The sequence below is a fragment of the Centrocercus urophasianus genome, unplaced genomic scaffold (genome assembly GCF_019232065.1).
Source record: "Centrocercus urophasianus isolate 14NV4802_14NV808 unplaced genomic scaffold, USGS_Curo_1.0 seq_73, whole genome shotgun sequence".
In the NCBI taxonomy this organism is placed as follows: Eukaryota; Metazoa; Chordata; class Aves; order Galliformes; family Phasianidae; genus Centrocercus; species Centrocercus urophasianus.
The window spans coordinates 10,769,665-10,794,589 of NW_024885344.1; the positions used below are offsets into that span (position 1 = coordinate 10,769,665).

The 24,925-nt window shown below is 36.6% G+C and overlaps 1 protein-coding gene across 5 annotated transcripts in view; it reads left to right on the plus strand.

The window, feature by feature from the left end:
• ERC1 (ELKS/RAB6-interacting/CAST family member 1) overlaps window positions 1-24,925 on the plus strand; it is a 288,936-nt gene that overhangs the window by 106,836 nt on the left and 157,175 nt on the right. For all 5 annotated transcript variants that reach the window (XM_042837662.1, XM_042837661.1, XM_042837663.1 and 2 more), the window contains 4 exons: window positions 5,396-5,533; window positions 6,661-6,801; window positions 7,940-8,080; window positions 20,421-20,614. In XM_042837662.1, coding sequence (XP_042693596.1) covers window positions 5,396-5,533; window positions 6,661-6,801; window positions 7,940-8,080; window positions 20,421-20,614 — 614 coding nt within the window. The remainder of the gene's footprint in view (window positions 1-5,395; window positions 5,534-6,660; window positions 6,802-7,939; window positions 8,081-20,420; window positions 20,615-24,925) is intronic.

A 24,925-nucleotide genomic window follows, 5' to 3' on the forward strand; every position in this document is an offset into this window, starting at 1 on the left:
CAGTTCACTGTCTGTATGGAAGTATTACCCGGGGCTCTAGAATTTGAAGTTCTTTAAGAAAACTTAAATATACTTAGAGGTCAGTACTGGGGCCAATGATCTTTAACATCTTCATCAGTAACATCGACAGTGGGATTTAGTGCACTTTCAGCAAGTTTGCAGATGATGCTGTGTGGTGTCTGAGACACGTCTGACGGATGGGATGCCATCCCGAGAGACCCAGACAGGTTCAAGCAGTGGAATCAGGAGAACCTCCTGAGGTTCAACAAAGCCAAATGCAAGGTCTTGAACCTGGGTCATGGCAGCTTCCACTGTCTCTGTAAGCTGATGGATGTAAGGGTGGAGCATAGCCCTGCTGAAAAGGACCTGGAAGCACTGGTGGATGGCAAGCTGAGCATGAGCCAGCAATGTGCCCTCACAGCCCAGAAAGCCAACCGTATCCTGGGCTGCGTCAAAAGAAGTGTGGCCAGCAGGTGAGGGAGGTGATCCTGCCCCTCTATTCTGCAATGGTGAGACCTCACCTGGAGTACTGCATCCAGGTGTGGAGTCCTCAGTACAGGAGAGATGTGGGCCTGTTGGAGTGCATCCATAGGTGGGCCACAGAAATGATCCAAGGGATGGAACACCTTCCCTATGAGGACAGGAGAGAGAAGGCTCTGGATAGATGTGAGAGCAGCCTTTCTGTTTGGAAAGCTTACACCTTATGTAATGCTTTATTTATCTGGACAGGAATTCCATGGGAAAGATTAGAAAACCTATGAACTCATCTGACTATTTAGATTCTTTTTACAGTAGTGTTCCCATTGAATGAAACCTAGGATTGAAAAAGTATGAGGTGTAGCAGTCTGTTGAGGTATTTTGCTTTTCTAATACAAATCACGGAAAACTGTCCTGTGTTACAATAATTGCCTTTCAGATGTGCAGTGTATATTAAGGAGAAGATGTCACGTTACTGGTGAAAATACTACAGCTAGTTATTCAATGCAGGAAACTTTCTCAAAACTGAATAAAAAGATTTTTAATTTAAAATTTTGCTTAAATATATATATATACATATATATATATTCCCAAATATCGTTGGACCTTTGTATTTCTAAGGGGATTGTTTCACTTCTATTCTTTATTGTCTTAGAATGAAAAAATGTGAACTAATTTAATAGGGTTTTACCCTATTTTTTACGTTGTTTTTTTTTTTTTCTTTTATCACTTTATTTCTTTTAGAAGACAAGTAAAATAGAAAAGAGAAACTTGAATGTTGGAAATGAAATACAAATACAATTAATTAGGTTTCAGGTGATGAAAAAAGTTGTGTTCTGTTGATCTTTGATTAAAAGCAAATATTTTTGGGGAGGAAAGAGTTATTTTCCAGTATCAGGAAAGAACTAAAAAAGAAATGGAATGACCAATTCCCAAGCCCACTGTGCTAATTCTGATATTGCAGTTACTGGTAGAGTAGAAATCAGCTTCTCAAATATTCTGTTTACACACATCGCATTACGGTTGTTGTGCAAAAGGTATTCTTGGCTGAAAGAAGGGTCTAATAACCTGTAATTAGAGGAATCTGGGAATCTAATGATCTTTATGAGTATTAAATTAAATGTAGCTTTTCTTCCTTGCATTTGCATGGACTTTTCAGTAGCATGAGTATTTGCAAGAAGTACCAGTGCATCCTTGCCTTTGGAACAGCATGCCAGAGGCGACTTCTTTTGCCTCACTGCACTTCAGAGGGGAAAGAGAAATAATTGTTTCTATGCAACTAGGAGTAAATCACCCAGGTTGAAACAAGATAGTACCTGACAGCAGGTAAAGCTGGAGAAAAAGATTTCAGTAAATTGTTATTGGAAAGGAAACTGTTATGCAGAACAGAAGATTCCAATGTGTGAATACATGCCTTCATGTAAGCTTAGTGTCTAAGCTTCTAAAAGAAGATCCCTGTCTTGACCCAGCAAACTGAGTATGTATGAGAAGACTGAAAAATATTAATAATCTATATTTTTTATTTTTCCTATTTAGAAAGTTACCATGTATTTACATATGTATGCTCCTTAGGTTTCTAGGATATTACAGGGGAAATCTGCCATTTTCCAACTGTTTCCAGACTAAACAGTGTTCCTTCATTCTTTGTCCCTTTCTGTTTTCCAGAGAGTTTGGAGATACCAACACATTTTATTTTATCTTTCACTGTGGACAAACATAGAAGTGTTTTAATAATCTGATTTATTTCTATCAGTTATTTGAGAATTTGTTCAGAATAATTTTTTTTCCCCAATTTTTAAGATTAGAAGACCGTAAAAAAAATAGGAGGTATATTATGTATTCTATTTGACAAAGGGACTCAGAGTGCTGGCAAGGATGTAGTAGTAAAATTCTTTCTGTTGATTGACTAATTGGATATGTAGAGAGTATTCTTTCTTTTTCCTTCAGCTTATATCATTCTGGAGAATTTATAGTTTATCTTCTATTTCTTACAGTTGCCAAACTGGATAAATACATTTCTATAGCTCTTTCTGTGATTTCAGAGAGGGCATTTTCCATCTGTTATTATAGAAGAGTTTCAGTTTAGGCACATCAGTTGAGTTAGTTTTCTGTAGCTTAAAGGCATATTCTTGTTAGGGACCATCAGTTATCCTATCCTTACAGCGCAGCTGTAAGTAGCTTTGTTTTTTATTTGTTTGGTTTGTTGGATATTTTTATTATTTTTATTAATAGCTCCTGTGTATTAGTGTGATTTGGAACAGTTTTGTATATCTTCTATTCCCTGGTGGATAAAGAAAGAAAACATTCATTACTCCAGAATCCAAAACATGAAAGAATAGACAAATTCACCCTTTTTACACACAGCATTTTTTTTTTTTTTTGTGCCAGAGAATGCTTTTGAAATGGGACTATGCTTCAGTTACAGTACTAATACATAGCTGTCACTTTTTTCTCATCACGGTAAATAGAGTTACTGAAACATGTAAATGTCTGCTGTGCTTGTGCAAATGCTTGTGCTGCTTTGGCAAGTATCTTCCATGTGCTGGCTCTAAATTATTTAGCTGTCTCTTGTGTGCAGTTTGGTTACAACAGAAAGTCACTTAGTCCCCTCTCCAGCCACTTGGAGCCTTTGCTGGAGCATTTCGCCTCCAGAAGTAAACACAAGTCTAAGTATAGCTCACACTTCTTTGTAGTATATTTTCATGGTTGGCTGTCTAAACAGCCAGGCTGTCTAGACAGCTGACGACACTGAAAGCTCCTACGGTCAGATGCAGCCACGTAGGCTGCTCTCAGGGATGTTACCTCGTTGGTGTCTGCATAGGTGGGCGCCAGCAGAGCTTCTCATTCAGGATGGCTGAGCCGTCTCTGAAGCTCCCTGTGCTCCAAGTCTATGCTAGTGGTGCGTTAAATAATACACGTTTAAACAGAAGCAGGAATTTATGGTTATTGCAGTTATTTCTGAGTCTGCTTTTTTTGGTGCTTTTCAAAATTTGCTTTATGGTGTTACTTGTACTGTGCTCAGTCTTAAACTTTGAGAAGAACTTGGAAGCCTAATGCTTTTCCTCTCTGAGGAAATAATGACAAAGATAAACTAAGATCAGTTTTAGTCCATTCCTTAAAAATTGAAATAAATATATACATATGTTCACACAGAGTTCTTCTGCTATCAATAAGACATAGATTGTGTACAAAGCTGGATCATGAGTTTACAAGTGCTTGCATAAGAGAAATAAAAAACACCAACCTGATTAGAGAATGTTCTACCAGGAGACTTTTTCAGTGGCCCTGGGTTACTAAGGATCGTTAGTAAGGGTTTGTCTGGATTAGGAGGTGGTTCTTTCTCTTAGCTTTCATGTATAATGCATTTACCACTTTTTGTGACTGGGTGTTTAGCCTCCTACAAAATGTTTTAGACATATCTTTACGTATCTTGACTATTTTCTAAACCACTGGTCCAGATGTGATTGTAATAGGGAGCAGAGTAGTATTTGATGGTTCTAAATAACTATTTGCTCTGTAATCACAGCAGCTCGGTCTTTCAAGGGTCAAAAGAAAGAAATGGGGATATTTGATGACCTTCTAACTGCTGTTAGACAAGTGAAGCAAAAATGCTGGTAATGCTTTCAAAAAGTTTCCTAAATACTGGACTAAACCACTGGGGATGTCTTGTTGCATAAATTGATTTAAAAGAATATTTTGTCACAAATGTTTGGAAGATAGGTACCTTAGATGCCACATGTCATTCTCCAGCCTACAATATAAGTTTGCTGATGCAAGATGAATCTGCCAGCAGCAAGTGCAGAAGGAAAATTCTGTACCCAGTTTAATGTTGTTCTGATAAATTTTTCTACAGGTGACCAGTATGTGCTAATGTGTCTGTTCCTTGTGAAGTGTGTGTATGCATAATATGAGTTCAGCACTTGGTCTTCTTGATCTGTCAAAAGATATGTTCAGAACTCTTAAACAGACTGAATTGTGCAACTGCAGAAAACAAATCCTGTATATTTTCTGTCCTGACAATGATGTCTTTTGTTAGTACACCGTATAGCAAAATACTTGAGAGGCTCCAAGGTAACCCAATAGCTGCCTTTCAGTATCTAAAGGGAAGCTACAGGAAAGAAGGGGACAGACTCTTTAGCAAGAACTGTGGTTATAGAACAAGGAGAAATGGTTTCATGCTCTTTTAGTATGAGAGGAGATTTAGATTGAATATAAAGAAGACGTATTTTACGATCAGGGTGGCGAGGCACTGGCACAGGCTGCCCAGAGAGGTGGTGGATGCTCCATCCCTGGAGACACGCAAGGTCAGGCTGGATGGGGCTCTGAGCAACCTGATCTACCTGTGGGTGTCCCTGTTCACTGCAGGGGGGTTGCACCAGATGGCTTTTAAGGGTCCCTTCCAACTCCAAGGATTCTATGAAAAACAGCAGTGGAGAATGTGTTGGTAGCAAGGGAAGTACTTAGGAGAATACTACTTCACAACTTCTCAAGAGTCTTTTCTTGTTTATATCGGTAGTAATGTTTTTTTTGTTTATTTTGTTTTGAGCTTTTACTCTTTTATATTGTTATTACATCAGCATTTTTTTGTAAATATCAAATGTGGTAGTTTCCTTCAGTCACACAGTGCCCAAGATCGTCAGAAATCAGAAATATTCTTTGATTGATTGATTGATTTTCTTGGGGAACATTTACACTTTCTTACTCTGAGTTCTCTTCCAGTTCCTGAAAATGTTGCTGGTTCTTTATTATACTTGATGATTTTGATTGCATTGCTTGATGTTTCCATGTAAGATTATAGGTATTATGCCCTCATTTGTTTTCTTTGTTTTGAGAACATTTTAAAGAGTTTCGTGCACTTCTAAGAGGATTTGGATGGAACTAATAACTGTTTTCTTAAAATCTGCTTTTCTTCTTTAAGATTGAAAATCTTCAAGAGCAGCTAAGAGACAAGGAAAAGCAAATGAGCAGTTTAAAGGATCGAGTGAAATCCTTGCAGGCTGACACCACCAATACTGACACTGCCTTGACCACGCTGGAAGAAGCACTTGCCGAAAAAGTGAGTATGGCAAGCTGCAGTCTCTCAGTGCTGAAGGTCCTTCTGCTCACAACCTTGCTACAGTCAGCTTTCCTATGTGCTGATTGGACTCTGCATAAAAGAAATCCTTAATGCAGCATCAAGTCCTTTGTCTGCAAGAGGAATCAGCGTGATGCTGCTGCTTAGAGACATCTCTCACAAGAGGGCACTGCAGGATATTCTGAGTGCAGCCTCTACTGTGTGGTATCGCACAGTGTGGGCAAAATGCTCCAGAGAGGCAGGAGGGTGGAGCTGAGCCATGAACCGGTTCTCTACAGTCATTAGCTAATTATCATCATCTTGTGTGAAACAAAACTGTGCTCTTTGTCTTACCACATTCCGCAGGGGTGCTGCTTGTGCTGTCATCTATTTGCGTGGTACATCTTTGGTACTGTTGTGGATGTCTGCATTTCAGTCTCACTTTATTTGCACTTTTATCATTCTTAGTGTGTTTTGTTTTCTGTTTGCTCAGTTCTCAGGAGATAGCTGACTGAGGGAGCAGCCTTGTCTGCTCTGTTTTGGTTTGGCAACTTTTTAGAATTCTTATATTTTTTTCTTGATTCTCAGAGAACCAAGGTTATGGTGCCAGTAGTCTGTCAGATCCTATCAATGTAAATGCTATGGTAAAGCTTTGCTAAGGTTAGGGTGTTCACTTGCAACCCTTCAGCTTTCTGAATAAGCAACTCTCCATTGATATCTGGCATACTAAATTGTTGTTTTATTGCCTGCCACATATTGATCGTGCTCTCATATATGCACTACCCCCTTCTTCTGTGAAGGGCCTCTATGCTTCAAAAAAATAGGTTTAAATAGTAAGGAAACAGTATATACCATATCCTCTGGGTTAATTCTGGTTATCAGAACCAGATAAATTTTGTTGTATTGTAACAGTACTGTAAACTTTCAACTGTACAGAAAGCCTGATATTTCTTAGCAATGAATGCACAGATTTTTCAAGTCAACTGTTTTCCTTCTTGAGGATCTATTATACAGCAGTAGAGAAGAATATGACAATGTCCAACAAACATCAGTGTGTAAGAAGTGTTGAATTACATTAGAAGTTGAAAGAATATGGGGGATTGTCCTCACAGGCTACTTTCTTTTGTCAGGAAAGGACCATTGAGCGCCTAAAGGAGCAACGGGACAGAGATGAACGAGAAAAACAGGAAGAGATTGACACCTACAAAAAAGACATTAAGGACCTGAAAGAGAAAGTCAGCATTTTACAAGGAGATCTCACAGAGAAAGAGGTTGACCAGCAAAATAAATCTGTTGTATTACATTTTGCTGTATTTTATATTTTAGGTGAAGATAACTCTTCCTTCATTGTAACGGTCCTTCAACAAGTTTATCTAGTAAAATATATTGTTTGAGAATTTCTCAAAGCATAAATATTGCAGAACCATCTTTTTCATGGATAGCACAGTCCCATTATTAGCAGCAGTTAATCTTATTGCCAGTGAATACCACTGGTCAGCAATGAGTTTACTGGAGCAATACTTACGGAAGGTGAGAACAAGCTTGTTTATGTCTAAATATAGGAAGGGAAGAACAGAAGTAGATTGAAGCTCCAGATAGGTCAAAGAATGTATACACATAGTGGAGAGTGTTCATGCATATTGTGTAAACAATAGAACTTATTCTTTTTCCTGTCAAGAGTCCATTTTTGGTAATTAAGTTGGTTGTTTTTAAAGAACCAACTGGCTGGAGAAGTCAACGGAGTTGTATCAGAGAAATATGTAAGTTCCATGTTCCTCTCTTGGAATTCTAACATTCAGGTCTACTTCAGTCATCTTTCACAACTCAATCAAATGAAAAGGATAAAAAAGGTACCAGGCAAGTGCTACAATTTTTGTGCACATAGAAGTGAAATTCAGGGAAAAAAAAAAAAACAAAACTGTTCAGAAAATAAGAAGTTGAGATGTCTTTTGAAGATAAATTGCACAAGTCAGTGTCACGCCCTAACAGTTCTGTGGAAAAAAAACTTTCTGCAATCTCTGTTTTACATGCAGTGACCAAATCTGCTAAATGTATATGATTTTTAAAGAAGGTTTTCTTTAAAAACAGTTTTTTTCTTAAATTTGACTATCGCTGAAGAGCTAGTTATAGTTTGCAGAATGTTCTATCCTTAAAAATAATTTTTAAATGGATTTAGACAAGGTTTCATTTTGACTCTGAGAACTTGAATTAAATCAAGCTGCCTTAAGCCAGCTCTGTGAACATCCGAAAAATTCCAACAAAATATGTTGTTCTAAGTTGATCATCAGCATCATGTGAAGGGATGAGAAGAAAATGATGACCAAAAAAAAAAAAACCAAACCCCACAAAACCTAGCTATTGTACATAGGGAGTATTTATTTGTTAGTTATTTTACGTCTTTTATTTTAGTCATCCTTACTGGATCTGAAGGAGCATGCTTCATCCTTAGCTTCATCAGGACTGAAGAAAGATTCAAGGCTTAAGACACTGGAAATTGCATTGGAACAGAAAAAGGAAGAATGTTTGAAAATGGAAACTCAATTGAAGAAGGTAATCTTATTTCATATTTGTATATGCAAGGTAAATATCCAATGTTACATAGATTGGATACATTTACACTGAAAAAATTGGGTTTGTAGATTGCTTTTCAGTAAATACTCTGAAATTGTGTCCATGCAAACAGTATTGCAAGCCAAGTCTATCAGAAAGTAACTTTCAGACACTGCTGCTAATTTTGAACTTCATTTGCATGCAATGACGGTGCTATTGACTGCGTATATTTTAGCAGGTACAAGAAATTAGAAAGTTAGTCTGCTTCAATACAGTCTCCACTAGTAACTGTCCTATTAAACTGGTGTAACAACTAGAATTTTAACAGCCAAACATTTTGCACGTAAATTATCAGCATATGTAGGTGTTAATGTGATAAATGCAGGTGCATGAGTGGCACGTGGGAGCGTGTAATAACAAATGGGTATGTCACCAGTGAAGTGTCTAATCCCTTGTTTTAATCTCACTGTGAGTCACAGATGGAAAGTTTGTAGGAGTGTGCAGTTTAGCAGAGTGGTACACTCTTACAGGCAAGCTAATTTGCTTGAACATAATCATGCAAGTTGTCTGTACTTCAGATATGAATAGCCCATATGTTACACCTTTAGAGAGTATTGATTTGGTTGTAATGAAAGAGTACAAAACACATTAGCTGAAATATTGATAATCCTTGTGCTTGTAAAATTAGAATAAGACAAAATACAGCATTTTAAAGAAATTTAAGTCTTGGATTACTGAGTCATATCTAGTTCTTTACATCTAGCCAGGAAAATGAGGTGTGTCTGTGCTCTGTCTGGTGTGAAACTCTGTCCTCGTTCTTCAGATGAATATGAGCTTAAGTTTAGAGGCTACAATTAAGTGCTGCTTGGCAAGTCTGTTGAGTAGATTTTAATGCACTTGAGAATTCTACAGTTAAGCATGTCTAGATCCTTAGTTTCCCTTTTTAATTCTGCTCCACAAATGAAACAGTTCTATTGGTCAGCAAAATAAAACGTCAGGAATGAGTAGTTGTGCACATTTGATCAATCTCTCAGGCTGTTTTCAACATGAATGAATCAATATTAGGACATGAATTAGGGCACTTTCTTTTGAATTAGCATTTCACCCTTGTCAGTTTGTTAATAATAATGAGTTGAGTAATACATTGCAGCAAAGATTCACCAGAGGTTATTGTAGCAGCTGGACAATAGTAATAATTTGTGGATACGCATGTAGTTAAAATTATTTGTAAGTGTAATTACTTATAAGTATATATACGTAGTATTAACTGAGAGAGTACATAACAAACGAAGTTAAGGAATAACAGTTGTGGAAATTCAATTATTTAGGTAATGTGATTTTATATTGCATGTTTGTGAATGTACTGCTTTTCACTGCTTCCCCAGAGATCACTTTTTTTGCTATATGCACACATTAAGCATCTCAGTAGCATAAGCTACTGAGCATAAGCTGGTGTGGAGCGTGACCAAAATCTGTTGAAACACTGCTAGATAGATGATAAATATGCACTTAATTTGCCCTGCAATGGCAGCTCTTCTTTATAATTTCTTTAGGTCTACTTCTGCTCATTTCATTTTGGAGATTGTTTAATAACTGTTATCCAGGAACTTTACTTAAGGACACACTGCCAGTTCATGAAAACATGTCTTTTTATTATCTATTCCTTTTGTTTCAGGAAATAATTAGGAGGATGAAATATTTTCCTGTGATCCTTTTCCAGAGGCTTAAAATAGAAAAAAGATCAAAAGTACCTAGGCAGGGCAGCTATGGTACAAGCAATTGCATTCTTTATTTGGTTCTGAGAAAAATAATGAGTATGTATTCACTATATTGTAAACACAAATAAGTTCTCATCTGTACATCCTACAAAAACCTAATCTCATTCATTCAGAATGGTTTCAGTTATGCAAGCTAAGAAAATTCATAACCTACCATTACCTGTGTTCATTCCAAAGCTTGACCATTAATACTCTGGACATCTCTGCTTCAGGCATTGCTGCTTGCTGGGACATTAGGCAATTATTTCCTTTGCAGAGAGCCTAAAGTACTCTCTGAAGTCTCACAGAGAGAAAATCATCAATACCTTTTACCTCACGAAAAATGTTGCAACATGTTGGGCTACTACATCTTTCTCATTTAAGGGAAAATACAAATTGACTTAAAAGATTTTTTGGTGATACTGAGTCAGTCCAGACTGGCTTTTTAGAAAGAAATTACAGCCGTAGAACCTTGTGTGTTTTCATGTAATTGACTATCTCTCGCTTTCCTCTTGTATGAAACATCCCACTTCTACCACTGATCCTCCCTGCTTTCTAGAACCAAGTCACAATTTCTCTTTGTTACAGAAGAAAATATAGTTAACAACCACTTGAATATACTTTATAGCTATGAGTAAGCTTAGGTATTTCTTTAACAACCTTTTCCCATCTGTTTTTAATTTACCAATTTTTTTTTTTGTCATTTGCAGAGAAGTAGAAAAATATTTTTTACAGCATTTCTCTCTTTAAATACATTGCAGCTAACTATTCAGGCAGTTTGGCATTTTCAAGGTGGATTAGTTACTTGTCATCCTTGAAACAATTGCATGATGGATAATCCAGCTCCAATTTAAAGCTTTTAAAAACCCAGTTTTTCACATCTGCATTGTTAACCGTTGTAAATAACTGTCATAATTACCCTTAAATCTAATGGCTACATAATAGCATTTGGTTTAAAAATGAGTTAAAAATGACCTGAAGAATTTTATTACGTTAAGCATAATTATATTATTTTAGTGGGGTTTTTTGTACGTGACACGTGAAGGAGGTATTCCCTTTTGTAGCTCTTAACAGCAAATAGCAAGAAGCTTTTCCTTCTAGGTTCTTTTCCTTGTGATTTGAGTAGAAATGTGCCTATCATCACACATCAATCTTATTTCTTTTGCCTCTTTTTGTCTATTAAACAATTTGTTTACTTTCAGTTAAGTCTTAGCCTTAAAGGTTCAGAAGATGCAGCCCTGGAGCCCTGCTAAACCATTAGATAAGTAAATAATAAGGATCCTTGGAAAAGAAACTCTTGTTAATCTGTAAAGAGTGAGTCTTAAAGAAATCATTAACAGTGCAAGCTTCCACTTCTGTGAAAGCCATTTAGCATTACTCTGAAGTGAAACATCATTAACCAAGTAGTGTGTAGGGGTGCTGAAAAGTTACTCATGTTGTTTTTCTTTCCGTGTCAGCAGTCTCTGTTTTCTGATTTTGTCCATCCAGTTCTCATTATTACTATTCTCTTTCTTGCTAATGACTTTTTTTTTGTAGCTAAAGAGCTTGGGTGTTTTTTGCATTGCTGGGTTTCATGGGGGAATTAGTTAGTTTTCTAATAATACGTTTATGGAAATCTGTGTGCTAAACGTTCTAATTATTCTATTGCCCCTGCTTCTTTGCGCAGCTGTCAGCCTACCACAAGGAGATACTGAGTGCTGAAAGAAAGCCATACCTCACTGTTGAGTGTACCTGGTCTGGTGTCATGCCTTAAATAGTCTCCTTTTATGCTGAGATGGAGTCATTAGAGGGAAATCACACACAAGAGTTCTCTCCAAGCATTTCACTCTAAGGTGTTTTTTATGTGAAGTGCGATGGTAATATTTTTCTAGTGAACAAGTTTTCTTCTAGTTATTTTAAGGACAACCTCTTCCTAGCCTTTTGTGTCTGATATTTCTCAGACAATGTGCTTTGTTTCATTTTGCTTTTCTAATCTGGAGGAGACCTCCTAACATTAGAATGTGTTCAGCAAAGATGAGCACGTCTTTGTCCGTTTCCATTTCCAGTGAATAGTTTTTCTCCCTCTGGAAATTTTATTCATTTGAAAGAGATCAAGGTTAGAGAAAAGAAAGAATCCCAAACCATATGTTAACCAAGTTCCCTTTGGTGCTGTTCTGGAGACTTTACGTAAAAGAAAGTTAACAGTGATTCCTTGCCAGGAAAATACCTCTAGATTCGTTGGGCTCACTTACAAGTTGCTTTTTTTTTTTTTAGATTTTTTTTTTCTGCTGCGGTCTTCTACTTTCAAATTAAGAAGGATAATATATTTTAGAAGACAGGAAAAAATGTCTGAATGAAGTGTTGACCCAATTTGCATGTTTCCGAAGATTTGGCGTGGTTAGTCTTATACTGGCTCTTGTGTCCTTTCATTTTTGTGAAAAAGGATTCCCTGTTACAACTGAAAGTATTACAGATACATTAGTAGATGAACTAGAAACGATAAAACTTTTTTCACATGTTTGCAGAAGGTTATGAATTTTTATATTCTTCTTAAAGGGTGATAAATGTGTTTGCAGTATAGCAACCTAGGGTGAAAAAGGCTGCCAGGGAAATCAGCTTCTCTATTAGGAACACAAGTAAAAACTCAGCAACTGGTTTCAGCATTCAGATAGTGTTAGTTGCTGAAGTATTTTTCCAAACTATTCAGTGGTCTTGTGATTGACACAAGTGAAACCCTAGAAATTGAAGTCCTGCTACCTGTAAAAGTGTCACCTAAACCCAAACAGAGGACTGCAATAAGTATTTGAGTACTTGACAAAACTGTTTTATAATAAGAAATGAAGGTAAAGTTTAGAACTCAGACAAGGGTAACTTCCAACATTTCTCTTGTTTCAAAAGCTGCTTAGTAATGCGTGCAAACTCACACGTTGAGATTGTCTTCTTATTAAATACAAGATGTAGCTATTTTTAAAACTATTTTTTTGTTGCATCTTTTTTTTTTCTCTCACACTCCTGTCTCCTATCCCCAACTCTCCCCATCTTTTCCTATCCTCTTTCTCCCTTTAGCACCCTGAAGTTTTATTGAGTCATCCATCCAAGCCAGTAAGTTCCCTGGCAAAATAAGAAGCCATTGCCATCCCATGTAATTTTCTTGTGTGTTGCATGTGTATTCACCTGTGCTGTATGTTTGAGTGTGGTGAATTAATTTAGTGTAGTGGGTGTGGATACAAAGTGCAGTGATGCATCAGACTGGTGCTAGTTACGCTCAAAAAAGCTTTCTTAGATGCTTTTACTTTTTGTCTGTGTTAGTAACTTCATTTTTGTTTGAACAGCTTAATGTTGTGCCAGTGTTTTTGTTTCCCTTGGCTGCTTGAGGTGTCCTTTCTTTTTCTTTCATTTCTATTGTCAATCCATTTTTAGACCAAGAATGTAATAGAATTTCCATTCAAATCAAGCTTTTTGTGTGAAAGTATTCTGTAACGCTATGTACAGCAGCACATTAGAAATAATAATTAAGTTAGAGCAAATACAGGATTGCTCAAGAACTTGTCTAACCATTAATAAGCTGACAGGTACTATGTCAGTTTAATTTTGGATCGTTTTACCAACCTGCTGTTTGACATCAAAGAGCACTCCTTTCAAGGAGTGTTTGTATATTAATATCTTGGCACTGTAAATTATGTAATCCAAGGTGGTTTTCATCAGAGCCTTCTTTTGTGACTGCGTGCATAAAAAAATCATGTTACAGAACTTTCAGAAAGTTGATACCTGTGTTACTTTTGACAATGTTCAGGGTAAATGTAGCTGTCTGTCCTGACTGTAATTGTCTGAATGTTGGAAAATTCCTGGTGCTTTTCATTTTTCATTTTTTGTGACATTCTTTGTTAAAAATTGTTTTATGAGAGTGGTTTCTATAGTCTGACTAGATTTAGAAAAAGCACTGTGTGTGTGACAGGGTAAAGTATTTTGTTATTGCTCTCACAAATAATAACAGAGAATCAATTAGGGTGTAAAAACTACTATACTGCATGTTAATGGTTTGGGTGTTTTGGTTTTTTTGTTTTGTTTTTTTTTTTGCATATGAGAAAGTCATAGATATGCATCCTAAGGTATTCAGTGCACAAAGTTTAGAAAAGGAGTAATAACCTTTTCTTTAAAGATACAAGATTAGCGTATAGGGCATTTGAATGATTACATTATTTAATATTTTATAGCAGAAAATTTTTTTCCCCAAAGGATTGTATGTTCAGGTACGTAAAGCAGCTGTCAGGACTTTCCTAGTAAATTGATACGTTTCCCCTCTTTCAAGTAGTTTGCCAGCCTCTTCTCCTATAGATTGCTATCTATTACTCAGTTCGTTTAATGCATTATTTTTTCAATAGATCCTGTTACTAATTTTGTATTAGTTTTATAAAACTTCTTTTTTTGGTTAAATCTTTTAGTTGAAATTTCTTATGTTGTTCGATTCACTGAGATTTTGTTCATTTTTGTATCTTTAAAGAAGCTCTCAGCCATAACAGATCTTGGAAACAGTGTTTTCAAGAACAAAATATGTAAATATATTGATTTTTTTTTTTAATCTTTCTTTATTAGACTAGTAATGAAAAGATGTGATTCTCCCCCCTATGGCTAACAGTTAATTTCCTCGTCTGTTTGCACATGCTCAGTAGCAATATGAATTTAGTAATATGTATTCCCGAATATTCCCCATGCACTGATCATACCCCAGCCTGGAGAGGGAAGGAGAACTTAGTGTTTGCCCTCTGTTATCGCAGTACCTTCAAGGTCTGGTCATTTGAATAGGCAGCATCCTATGGAGACTCTTCACCAAATGCTTTATTGGTTCCAAGACGCAGGGTGACAGTTGTTGGTTGATTGAACCAACTGTGCAAATAAAAAAAGTCCCCAAACCTGGAAAAAAGTGGGAAGAGGAGAATGAGGACATCTGGTTGATAATGGAATCTGCCTGTAAGAAGAGTGGAATTTGAACCTGGCTAAATAATGTTGACAGAAGGTGGGGAAAGGAGTTATGCTACCCAAGGATTGTGCTTGGTACAAATGTGAAGGAGAATTTGTGTCCAGAAGAGCATATTCTCTATGAAATCTTTAATAAAACACAATTTTTTTGTGTCCCTGTTACTCTAAAGTCAGAAAATATAAAACGTGGGAACAAAGACTGTGTTTAATTCCCTTGTATGATATAGTCAGTAAAGAGGCTAAGGTACAAGTGCTGCATTATCTTAAGAGAATTTGCAGAGGCCGTGTGGTAGTCTTTAAAGTTCACGCCTTATTCATGGTTCATCATAATGTTAACATCATCTCACGTAATTGGAAGCTGGGGAATGGAAGTTCCAGTTGGAATTTCCTTGTGTTTCAGCTTGATTCAGAGGAGGCAAGTATAAGGATGCTGAAGCATGCTTGTGAAGACATCTGTGGTCTGGGCATTTCCTTTCCGCCTTTGCTTTTTGTGGTGGTAGACTTTCCAAAGAGCAAATTGTTAATGTTTAGTAATGACTATGGGAACTCGTGTCTTTCTGATCTTTTCAGAGAGATACAAAAGCAATTAATATCTCTTCAAAAAGAGAGGAGTTCCCATAGTCATTAATTATTTTGAGTAATTGATTCTCTTGAGAGATCTTCCTCTCATTTAGACTTCCAGCCTTCTTTATTAAATGATTCCAACCAAATACTTGCTTATTCAGTGTCAGAAATTTACAGTGCCATTAACTAAGATCATATATTTCCTGGAAGGGATTTTTAAAGATTTTGTTAATATTAAGATAACAAGCAGCTCCTTGTGACAGACTCAAGTTTTTCTGGTACACAGTGTATCAGAGGGCTCACTGAGCCTTTAACTTCTTGCACAACTCTTCAAAAACTGTCATGATACGTGACTTTTTAGAGCATTGGATACATGTTGTTTAGAGCCCTGGAGCTAAAGGAGGACTAAGTCTGCTTGTTTTCAAAATAGATAATTTTGTTGAAACTAATATAACATAATAGAAGGCAGTACAAATGTTTTATCATTGGAAAGGCTGCCTTCCCAACAGGAAAAAATAAAGTAGTTATACATGTTTGTCTTTTGCAATAAATTGTAATGATGTATTTTTGAATTGGTATGTACATTTGCTGTTTATAGGAGATGTGAGGTACACTTGGAGGTAGGAGGGTGGATTAAAAAGCAATCTCATATTCTCGGGAACTTCTACTTTCTGACCAGAGGTTCTTGGCAACATTTGTATGTGAAATGTTAAACTGAATTTACTGTCTCTATTCATAGGTAAAAGTAGAAAGTGTTTGCTGTGAATTATTTGCTGTTTGATTTAGTTAACCTTTTAGGAATATTGATTTTGAATCTTAGTCATAGTGTTTGGAATTTTTATTTACATTTTAGAACTTTTAAATTAGATCTGAGCTGTTGTTTTCTTCTCTGCCTCTGACATACTTTAAGCTGTGTAAGATCACCTTGCCTCTTTATTAAGAGATTTTTGGCATGAGAAATACTAGCTTACAGAATTCTTTTCAATGTGTTTGGCCTTCCTCTCCATCTGTAAATAGTGCTTATTTCTGCGCAATGTTGTTCATCTTTGCTAGAGTTGTAGAAGTTAGCTTTGTCAGCTGGTTTTCTGTGGAAGCAATAGGAGCTATAGTACATTTATTTGAGGAACAATCGCTCTTTCTTTTATTCTGTAGGTACCTGAAGTGCTCACCCCATCACTTACATTCCAGATGGGGAATGATGGCCAGGAGCAGAAAAGCAGAAAGCTGTTAAACCTACTCTTAATTTATAGTCACTCTTAAGAAGTTTGAGAGCTAATCCAGTGTTAAATTTAACTATTCTCAGTCCTGAACTACATTGAATTTGAGGAGATGAAAACTGCTCAGATGAGTTAATCAAAACATAGCTTAAAAAGGTGCTACTTACTGGCTGAAGTATGAGCGTGGGTTTCTCACGCAGATCAATGTGGAATAAAATGGGAAAGTTGAAAACACTCTTGAAAGTAACTTGAATTCATCTATTTGACTCCATACTGAAGTAGAGGTGAGGAGCTAATGACAAGATCATTAGTACTAGTAACAGTTTAGAGGCTTAACAGAGCATGTAAAATCACCTGTAATCAGTGAGCTCTCTGGCCTGTATAGGCACATCTCTACTGCTACATACATCACTTGTCAGAGGTGGAAATGCAAGGTTCCCTTCACCCTGGCAAGTTGCTTTTTCAATTTATTTAATTATTTTTATCATACATTTATACATTTTCATACTTGCTTGTAATTATATTAAAATTTGCAGATTTAGGAGTAAGTCTCAATCAGACCTGAAAGCAGAACCAACTGAAATGTACTTTCTATGGTCGCTTAATCCAGCAGAATGTCTGAGTTCATTTGCCATTTTATACATCCATTCTGATTTCAAAATGGCTTCTTTTGGAATTTTTGTACCTGTGGTGGGCAGGGAAAGTTTTATGAGGTTTTTGTTTGTTTATTTGTTTGTATTTTACTATGAATATAAGAATTCATTATTTGTGTTCAACCTTTTTTTTTTTTTTTTTTTAAATTTTTTTTTTTTTTTTTTTTTTTTTTTCTTAATATACTGCTGAATTATTTTGCACAATGTTACATTGGGAAGGTTGCCAATATCATCTGTTCCAGATCTTGATGTGAGTTTGTGGGAAACCTCTAAATGCATCGGTTTTCTCTCCCATACAATAAGTGAATCCAGTAGGATTTTAGATATGATCACGTAACACATATTTTGTACATAACCCACAAAATAGACCAAAGTCACTCAGTCAGTAACTCAGGAAGTGGTCTCCAGTTTACACCGTATCATATAACGTTCTTTTTGTGTTAGGTGAAAGTATCCATAATTATGTGCATTATATACAAATAACATGTGTTACATGTCTTAACTAATAATTTATGTTGTGTAAATAGCTCTTTCATTCTATAAGAACCAGGCCCACTGAGTTGTTGGCTAATTTTCTTAAAGAATAAAATTGATTTCTTCTTCTCAGTGGTGTCTCTTGGGTTGTTGTGGAGATGCTTTTATTAGCACAGAGTAATATAAATAAAGTCCTGGCTGTGGAATTACATTAGGTCTTGTAACTTACTTGGAATTAGAGAACTCAGTAATCCAGGCAAACAGCCTAGCTTTGCTTTTGTATTATAGAAATAGTGTCTTGACTATCTGATTATATATTTTGGATGACATTGAAGGGCCTGGAGGAGTACTTGTTAAAACAAACAATTTCAGATGTTGGAAACATACCCAAATCTAGTACAAAAAAATTCAGACCAGTGTGTCTGGTGAAAAAACAGACTGTATACATTCTGTCTCTTAGGAGAAAACAGATACCTCCAATTCATTTATAGATGCCCCTGGAAAATAATATTTCCAGTTGCTGCAAAACAGCAAGTGGGAGGGAAGGATGGAGGTTTTGTTTGAAATTTAGATATGGTTGAAAAGGAAATAAAATCAAATATTTCAGATTTCCTACAGGCTGGAAATTGTGATAAGGCATTTCAGGAACACCCAGTGTTGCTGTCTCAAAAACAAAATACGTTCCCTGATGCCTGTGTCTGCTCAGTGAAACTGATGCAGTTGTCTGTCTCATTGCTAGAAGTTTCTCCCAGCATCTACATTGTGTTGGCAACGTTATTTTGACTTCCACTTTCCTTTTCAACCCTTGGAATAGGCTCTTTAGTTCAAAGTGTTTATTTGGCATAGAACCATAGGTGGTCCTAACACCAAAAGGTTTCTTAAGTTCTCCAGCTCACCAGAGATGTGCTTGGAGCTGGAGCTGGGTCGGCAGCTCAGAAGCAGGATTTTCAGACTTACAGCTCAACAGCAGAGGTTCTGGGGAAGTTTTGACATGAAAATCTCTCAGAAGTGGGGAACTTAAACACATAGCCTCCAGAAAGGGCTCTGCTCTGCTGAGACCTGTGGTTGTTGGACACTCCTGCAGAGAGACCTGCCCAGAAGACCTAGAGAGTGTCAGACATCTTCTTTCAGGATAAAGTACTGTCCAGTTTATCTAGCTCTTTGAAATTCTGCTTCAAATAGAACAGTACTAAAACTGTGTAGCATAGACCCTCAGGCAGGCTGCTGCAGGGCTGAGGCTCTGGAACATAACATGTTCCAGTATTTGGTCAATCCAGATCTGTGTCCCTGTCATAGTCCCAGTAAAGAAAGGCGTCTAGGCATCCTTTAGTCCTAGAACACTCTGCTCTGAGACTCTATAGAAGTTCACTAGAACAGGACCTTGGATTTAACAGAGTTAATAAAAAAACAGGAGATTCCAATGTAAAAAATGTTGGGGTATGTTTCCTCCAGTCTTATTTTGCCAAATAACTGAATTGTTTTCTCCAAGTGCCTTTGCCTTTGGATGATTCTTCAGAAGCACCAGTTTCTAACCCAGCGGCTTATGCTGCTGCACTTCTGTCCAATTACCTTTAGAAGTAACAGAGTTCTATACTATCAGACTTAGTCTTACTGTGCTTAGGAACACTGTTGGCAGCTCATAAAAAAGCACAAATGCACAGAGGGTGAAAGAAGGAAAAGTGTTATGTTCTCTTGCAGGTTTGTTCCAGAGAAGAGAAAGACCTTGATTCCACAGGCAGAAACTTGATTGGCAGAATCCAGAATTGCACCAGACCTGCTATTCACTGAAACAAATTTGAATGGTTCTGAAATAGCATTAATTGATAGCAAATTCAACTTCTATGGTCAGAGGGAAAAGGGAGAAATGTCTTATGAAGGGAAGGTTTGCCCATCTCTCCTGATGCAAGCTGATAACTACCGTTTGGACCCTGAAAATACAGTCCCCATTCTGCTGGTTTAAACTTGAGCATAAATACTGCCTTTTCTTTGTCTTTGCTATGTGTGGGAACCATTGAATTCATTTTACTGATAAATGAGGAAATTTTACAACAGACCAGGCCATTTAAAGAGAATAAATCAAATGGAAACATATTTGCTGGAGTTATTTAATCTGATGCTTCTTGTCCCTGTAGCCTGATTTTAAAAGAGATTTCCTAATTGACTAGTCACAGATAATCTCAGTCTGGTGTCACATTCGTATTAGTCCCAGTCTGTGTACCTGAAATAAGTAGCAAGGACATCAGTGAGAAGTCCTGCCTGTTTGGACCCATCTGACACTGCATATACTGATCTAATTGTTGAAGGCTATTAACATATGATTTAGTTTTCAGGATTGTCCTTGTTGAAAATGTCAGGTAACTAGTTCTAGTGTTAAACCACTGCATTAGAAGTGATTTTTAGGAATTTTCATGCACACTTTTGCTTTTCTTTGTCCTTCTTTTAAAGAGATTTAACTTTTTTTCATATTTTTACTTCTCTTGTCAGTTGTGCTTCTTAATTTTTGTTTTTTAGACTGAGTGGATTTTTGTATCACTTAATGTATTTTCCTCTCCCTAGAAAGTATTTTCCCATAATTAGAAGTATCATACGCACAGTATGTTCATTTCTATTTAATAATTAATATTGCTATTTTGTTGTAAATGTAGTTTTGCATTCATCATAGTATCCATAAAGTATCTGTGTGTGAGTGAAGCGTCTTTCCTGGCCCTTTTTCTTACAGGCTCATGAGGCAACTCTTGAGGCAAGGGCCAGCCCAGAGCTGAGTGATCGCATGCAGCAGCTGGAGCGGGAGGTAACGAGGTTTCGGGAAGAGTCAAGTAAGGCTCAAGCTGAAGTGGATCGTCTTCTGGAAATCTTGAAGGAGATGGAAAATGAGAAGAATGATAAAGATAAGAAAATTGCAGAACTGGAGAGGTAAGGGTGATATAAAGTCACTGGAGTTAGAAAAGTGCTTCCTAAAGTTAGTGATGACATTCCATTTTTCTTATCTTGGAAACCTTGCTATGTCTATTTTGGGAAAGCTTGTTCTGTGGTTTTCTGCTTCAGAACTTAGTTTTAATAGAATGTAAGCAAGAAAGTGTCTTACTGTCTTTACCTGCTTTCTTTACCTGCTGAAAAGCAGAGCTGATACAGACAGAATTTGCAGGTTTGAGCTGTAAGGGGATGGAGGTGGTAGGAAAATTTGCCAACACTGTATTTTATTCAGACAACAGTTTGTTGTTTTTGTTTAGTAAATACCTCAGGTTTGGTTATCCCTAAAAAATCGAACACCAAAAAATGACTTTTAGGAACTTTTGGTACTAGTTACTCAGTTACTTCTGATAAATAACACTGAAATTCTTTGTAGTGGTGTAGACACTGGTAAGCTTTATCTAATGTGAGGCTGAATTGATAGATTTGCTTTTCTCCAAACCAGGTGTGATTCTACATTTTCCATCTTTCTGTTGGATCCAGGGTGTTTGGATATTTTTCTAGACTTCAGTGTCCCAGACAAGAATGGTAGTCTCTGACAATTCCACAACATTTGTATCACAATCCAAAATTACTCATCTTGGGAAAGACCTGAAATAGATTCTGTTGTCTGCCTCTTCACTGTGGTCAAAGAAGGAGTTTCTGAGCAAAAATATCTGTATTTTCATTTGTTTGTTTAGTGTTCGTGATAAAGAATAATTTAGAAAAGTAACATAGAATAGTTTAATTATTCCCATTTGTCTTGTGCTAGTATAGGCTTTCTCACTTTTTTTATTCTATTTCTGTTTAACTACTCTGCATTTAGTATCAAAGAGATGAGGGGAACTGAGTTGAGGGCATTTCAGATTCTTTATTATGGCACTGGTGATTGTTCACTGACTTAGTGAATTCCTCTGGATTATTTTGAAAATTGTTTTCTAAGTTGTGATTACAGAAAGTCTATTTTTAGACATCTGATTTTGTTTTCACTGTGTTCAGAGAAAGAATCAAGGAGGTCCAAATACATCTTTTATTTTCAGCAGCATCTGCTGCACTTCTTCATTTTTCTTCCTGCATCATCTGCAAGAAGATCTCAATGACAAATCCTCTGGAAAAAAAGACTTTGGATTTGATGACTAACCTCATAGAAATAGCTTGTGCTGTGATGAAAATACTGTACTGAATGGCTTTACTCATCTGTATTTTTTGGTAGAATGAATTATGGTTTTCTTCAAAGTGACAGAGCAGTTCAACTTATCAGCTAAATTTTTTTTCTCTTTATGTGGTTGTAAGCAGCATCCTTTTAGTTTTCAGTTGTTATTTTGTTTAAACAAACTTCTCTACAGCTGCGGTATAAGCCAACCAAATATGAACATAATGGCCTCTCTAGCAATCTTACCTTTTTTCTGAGCAGTGCAACTTTCATTGCATACCATACAGCATGTACTCAGCAGATCATTCAGACAATAGATTGATAGAGAAGATGCATTAAATACAGACTGGAAGAAAGCTAAATAGTGTCTCCAAGTCTTATTTTTCTGCAGCACTCTGCAGGCCTTTGCAGATACTCATCTTAAATATGGAGTTCACCTTATCATATTAGGACAAAGCAACTAAGAGGTTGAGCCAGCAAACTTCTAATAAAATGAATGTGTCCTTAGTGCCTTATGAAGAGATTACTGTCTAGAAAAAGTAAGTTAATATTGATATTAATCATTCATGAGAATGGAATGGCAGGAAGAGAATTTTCTTGTACACATTTTTAATGTGTATGAATTTTTAAAATTACATTAGCATTCAGAAATTCCAGTTGAGATTGGGGCTTGCAGTGTTTAACACTGAGTAAACATGTATAAATGGCCTATAATAAAAAGAGATAATGTTTTCTATAGTTCACAATGCAGTGATAAAAAATGAAGAGAAACCAAAATGGACTTTTTTCTCATTTAAAGATAAAAATCACTGCCACCCAGGATTGATGGAATTTGATATGAATTTGATAGGAACTTGATGGAATGCTTTCACTATTCAGTTCTACCCATTCCTTCTAACCAAATGATCTTTGCTCTTATTAAAAAAAAAAAAAAAAAGTAGCATGAGTGTCCCTCTTCTCTTTTTTAGCTCATTTTCTTTTCTACCAGTGCTGAGATAGAATAGAATATTAACTTTGTTTCTAGTAATTCAGATAGGTCTTAAAGGTATGTCGAAGAGGAGACTACTTTTGTTATTGTGTGATTTATTGCAGTCAAGTAAGTAATAATAGAAAAAAATCTGAGAATAATCATGTTCTTTAACCTCTAGAAGAGGGAATGGAAGACGTCGTCAGATCGAGAGACCAAAAGTGCATAGTGTGGCAAAGTAGCAATACCTGATATTATTTTTCAGGTGAAAGTGCAGTATGATCTTAATACCAGAAAAATGATTCAAGATCTCAGATACTTTGGAATGATTTCTCATTTTCTGAATAATTACTGAACGTTCTACTTGGCTGTAGTTCTCTTTAGCTGCTCTCACACACTGCTGCTCTCAGAAAGCTTACTTTCTCCTTCTCAGTTTTCACGCAAAGCAGAGGTTTTAATATACCTATTAAATCCAAAAGTTGGACCTGATTTTTTTATCTTAATTGTTTATAAAGTGTTCTTTCATGACACCCAGATGCATTCAGGCCTGTTCTATAGCTACAGTCTTGGTTTCTTGAAAAAAATAGGTAACATTGCCTTTTAAGAACTCTTCCTAAACTGTGGTTTATGCAGACTGAGCTAGAAATCATCTTGACTTCTAGTGCTTCTACAGCCGTTCAAACTCTTCTGTGTGAAAAAGAACCTAAACCTAAATGCTTGCAGAAGCATTTGTCAGGAAGCTAAAAATAATGTGTCTGTTAAGGTCTGTTATTTTACCATGTAAAGCAAAATAAGAAAGTATAAGTCACATTCAGAGAAAAACTGTACTAATGAAAATGAAAATTTTCAAATGAGAGTGTTTCTCTGGAGTTTATCTTCATGCTATTTGTATGTGAGAACTAGACCAGGAGGTTAGGAGAAATAGTAACATGGTTTTGTCCATGGAAGAGTAGTAATGAGTCACCTATTAGGAATTATGTACAGTGAAACAGAAGGAGAAAAGATAGGAGGAGAGGAAAATGGGAAGGACAGCATAAAACTGGTTGTAAACCTTTTCAATCTGCCTTTGGTTTAGATTAAAAAAAAAAAGAGAGAGAAATGCTTTGCTCTTTCGCTGTTTAGTGGGTGGGAGATATTGTTTTTCAGCTGTGAGTGGGAGGAAAGATTTCCAAAAATAATGTATTAAATTTGGTGCATGCTGTGCAAAAGTTTGAAAAATATTCTTGAGTCAACATCATATTTAGAGCACAAGTTCGTTCATTTATACTCTCTGTGGTCAGGATTTTGCTTTTTTTTATGGGGAGGTGGGCCATAAATTCCCATTTCTTCTATGGGTGAACAGTCCTAAAAGTTTTGGTTTCGTCCCACTTGTGGTGGCGTAAAGGTTTTGTAGCTGTCTGGTTATTCACTTTCTTTCTAATTAACTGTTTGCTTTTTTATTGCCATTCCATAGTCCCCCGTTTCTCCGTACCTTTTCATTTTGTGTCTTTTTTTTTTTCCTTCCTCACTTTTTCTTTCCGTTCTCACTGTCACGTCGCGGTTCCATGAGTTGTTTTGTTTTGGACGTGCGGGGTTTTTTTTTTGACTATGCCTTTTCTCAGAAAGCACGCCTCCCGCAAATTGCACCCTCCCTACCAGGTGTCGGTCCCCGCACCGCAACACGTAGGGGGGTTTGTGTGGGACTTCCTGGGAAAGTGAGTGCTCTGTAAGGCTACTGTTTGTACAGGGTGGAATGTCACTGCTGGCTGCTGCTGCTGCTGCTGCTGCTGCTGCTGCTGTTTGGGGCTGCTGCAATTATGCTTTTTTTCTTAGATTAAACAGAAACTAGTTATGTCAAGTACAAGCTCTAACAGTCTCTGTGTTCAAGTCCTGCCATGGTGGTTATGACCACAGACCAAAGCAGGGCCGCTGCTCTTCTCCCTGTTTTAAACTCTACAGAAGCTGGTGCTTTTCAGTCTGCTGTGTTTTATCTTTGGTTCGAATCTCTGCTATCAGTTCTTCCAAAACCAACTAAAACTCAAGTGCTCTAAAACATATCATTGATAGAGGTCAGTATTGCCTCATTCTTGGGTTTTGTTTCAGTTACTATCCTGAAGAGAGAGAGAGAGGAAAAAAAAAAAAAAAAAAAAGAGAGAGAAATAAAAAAACATTGCTC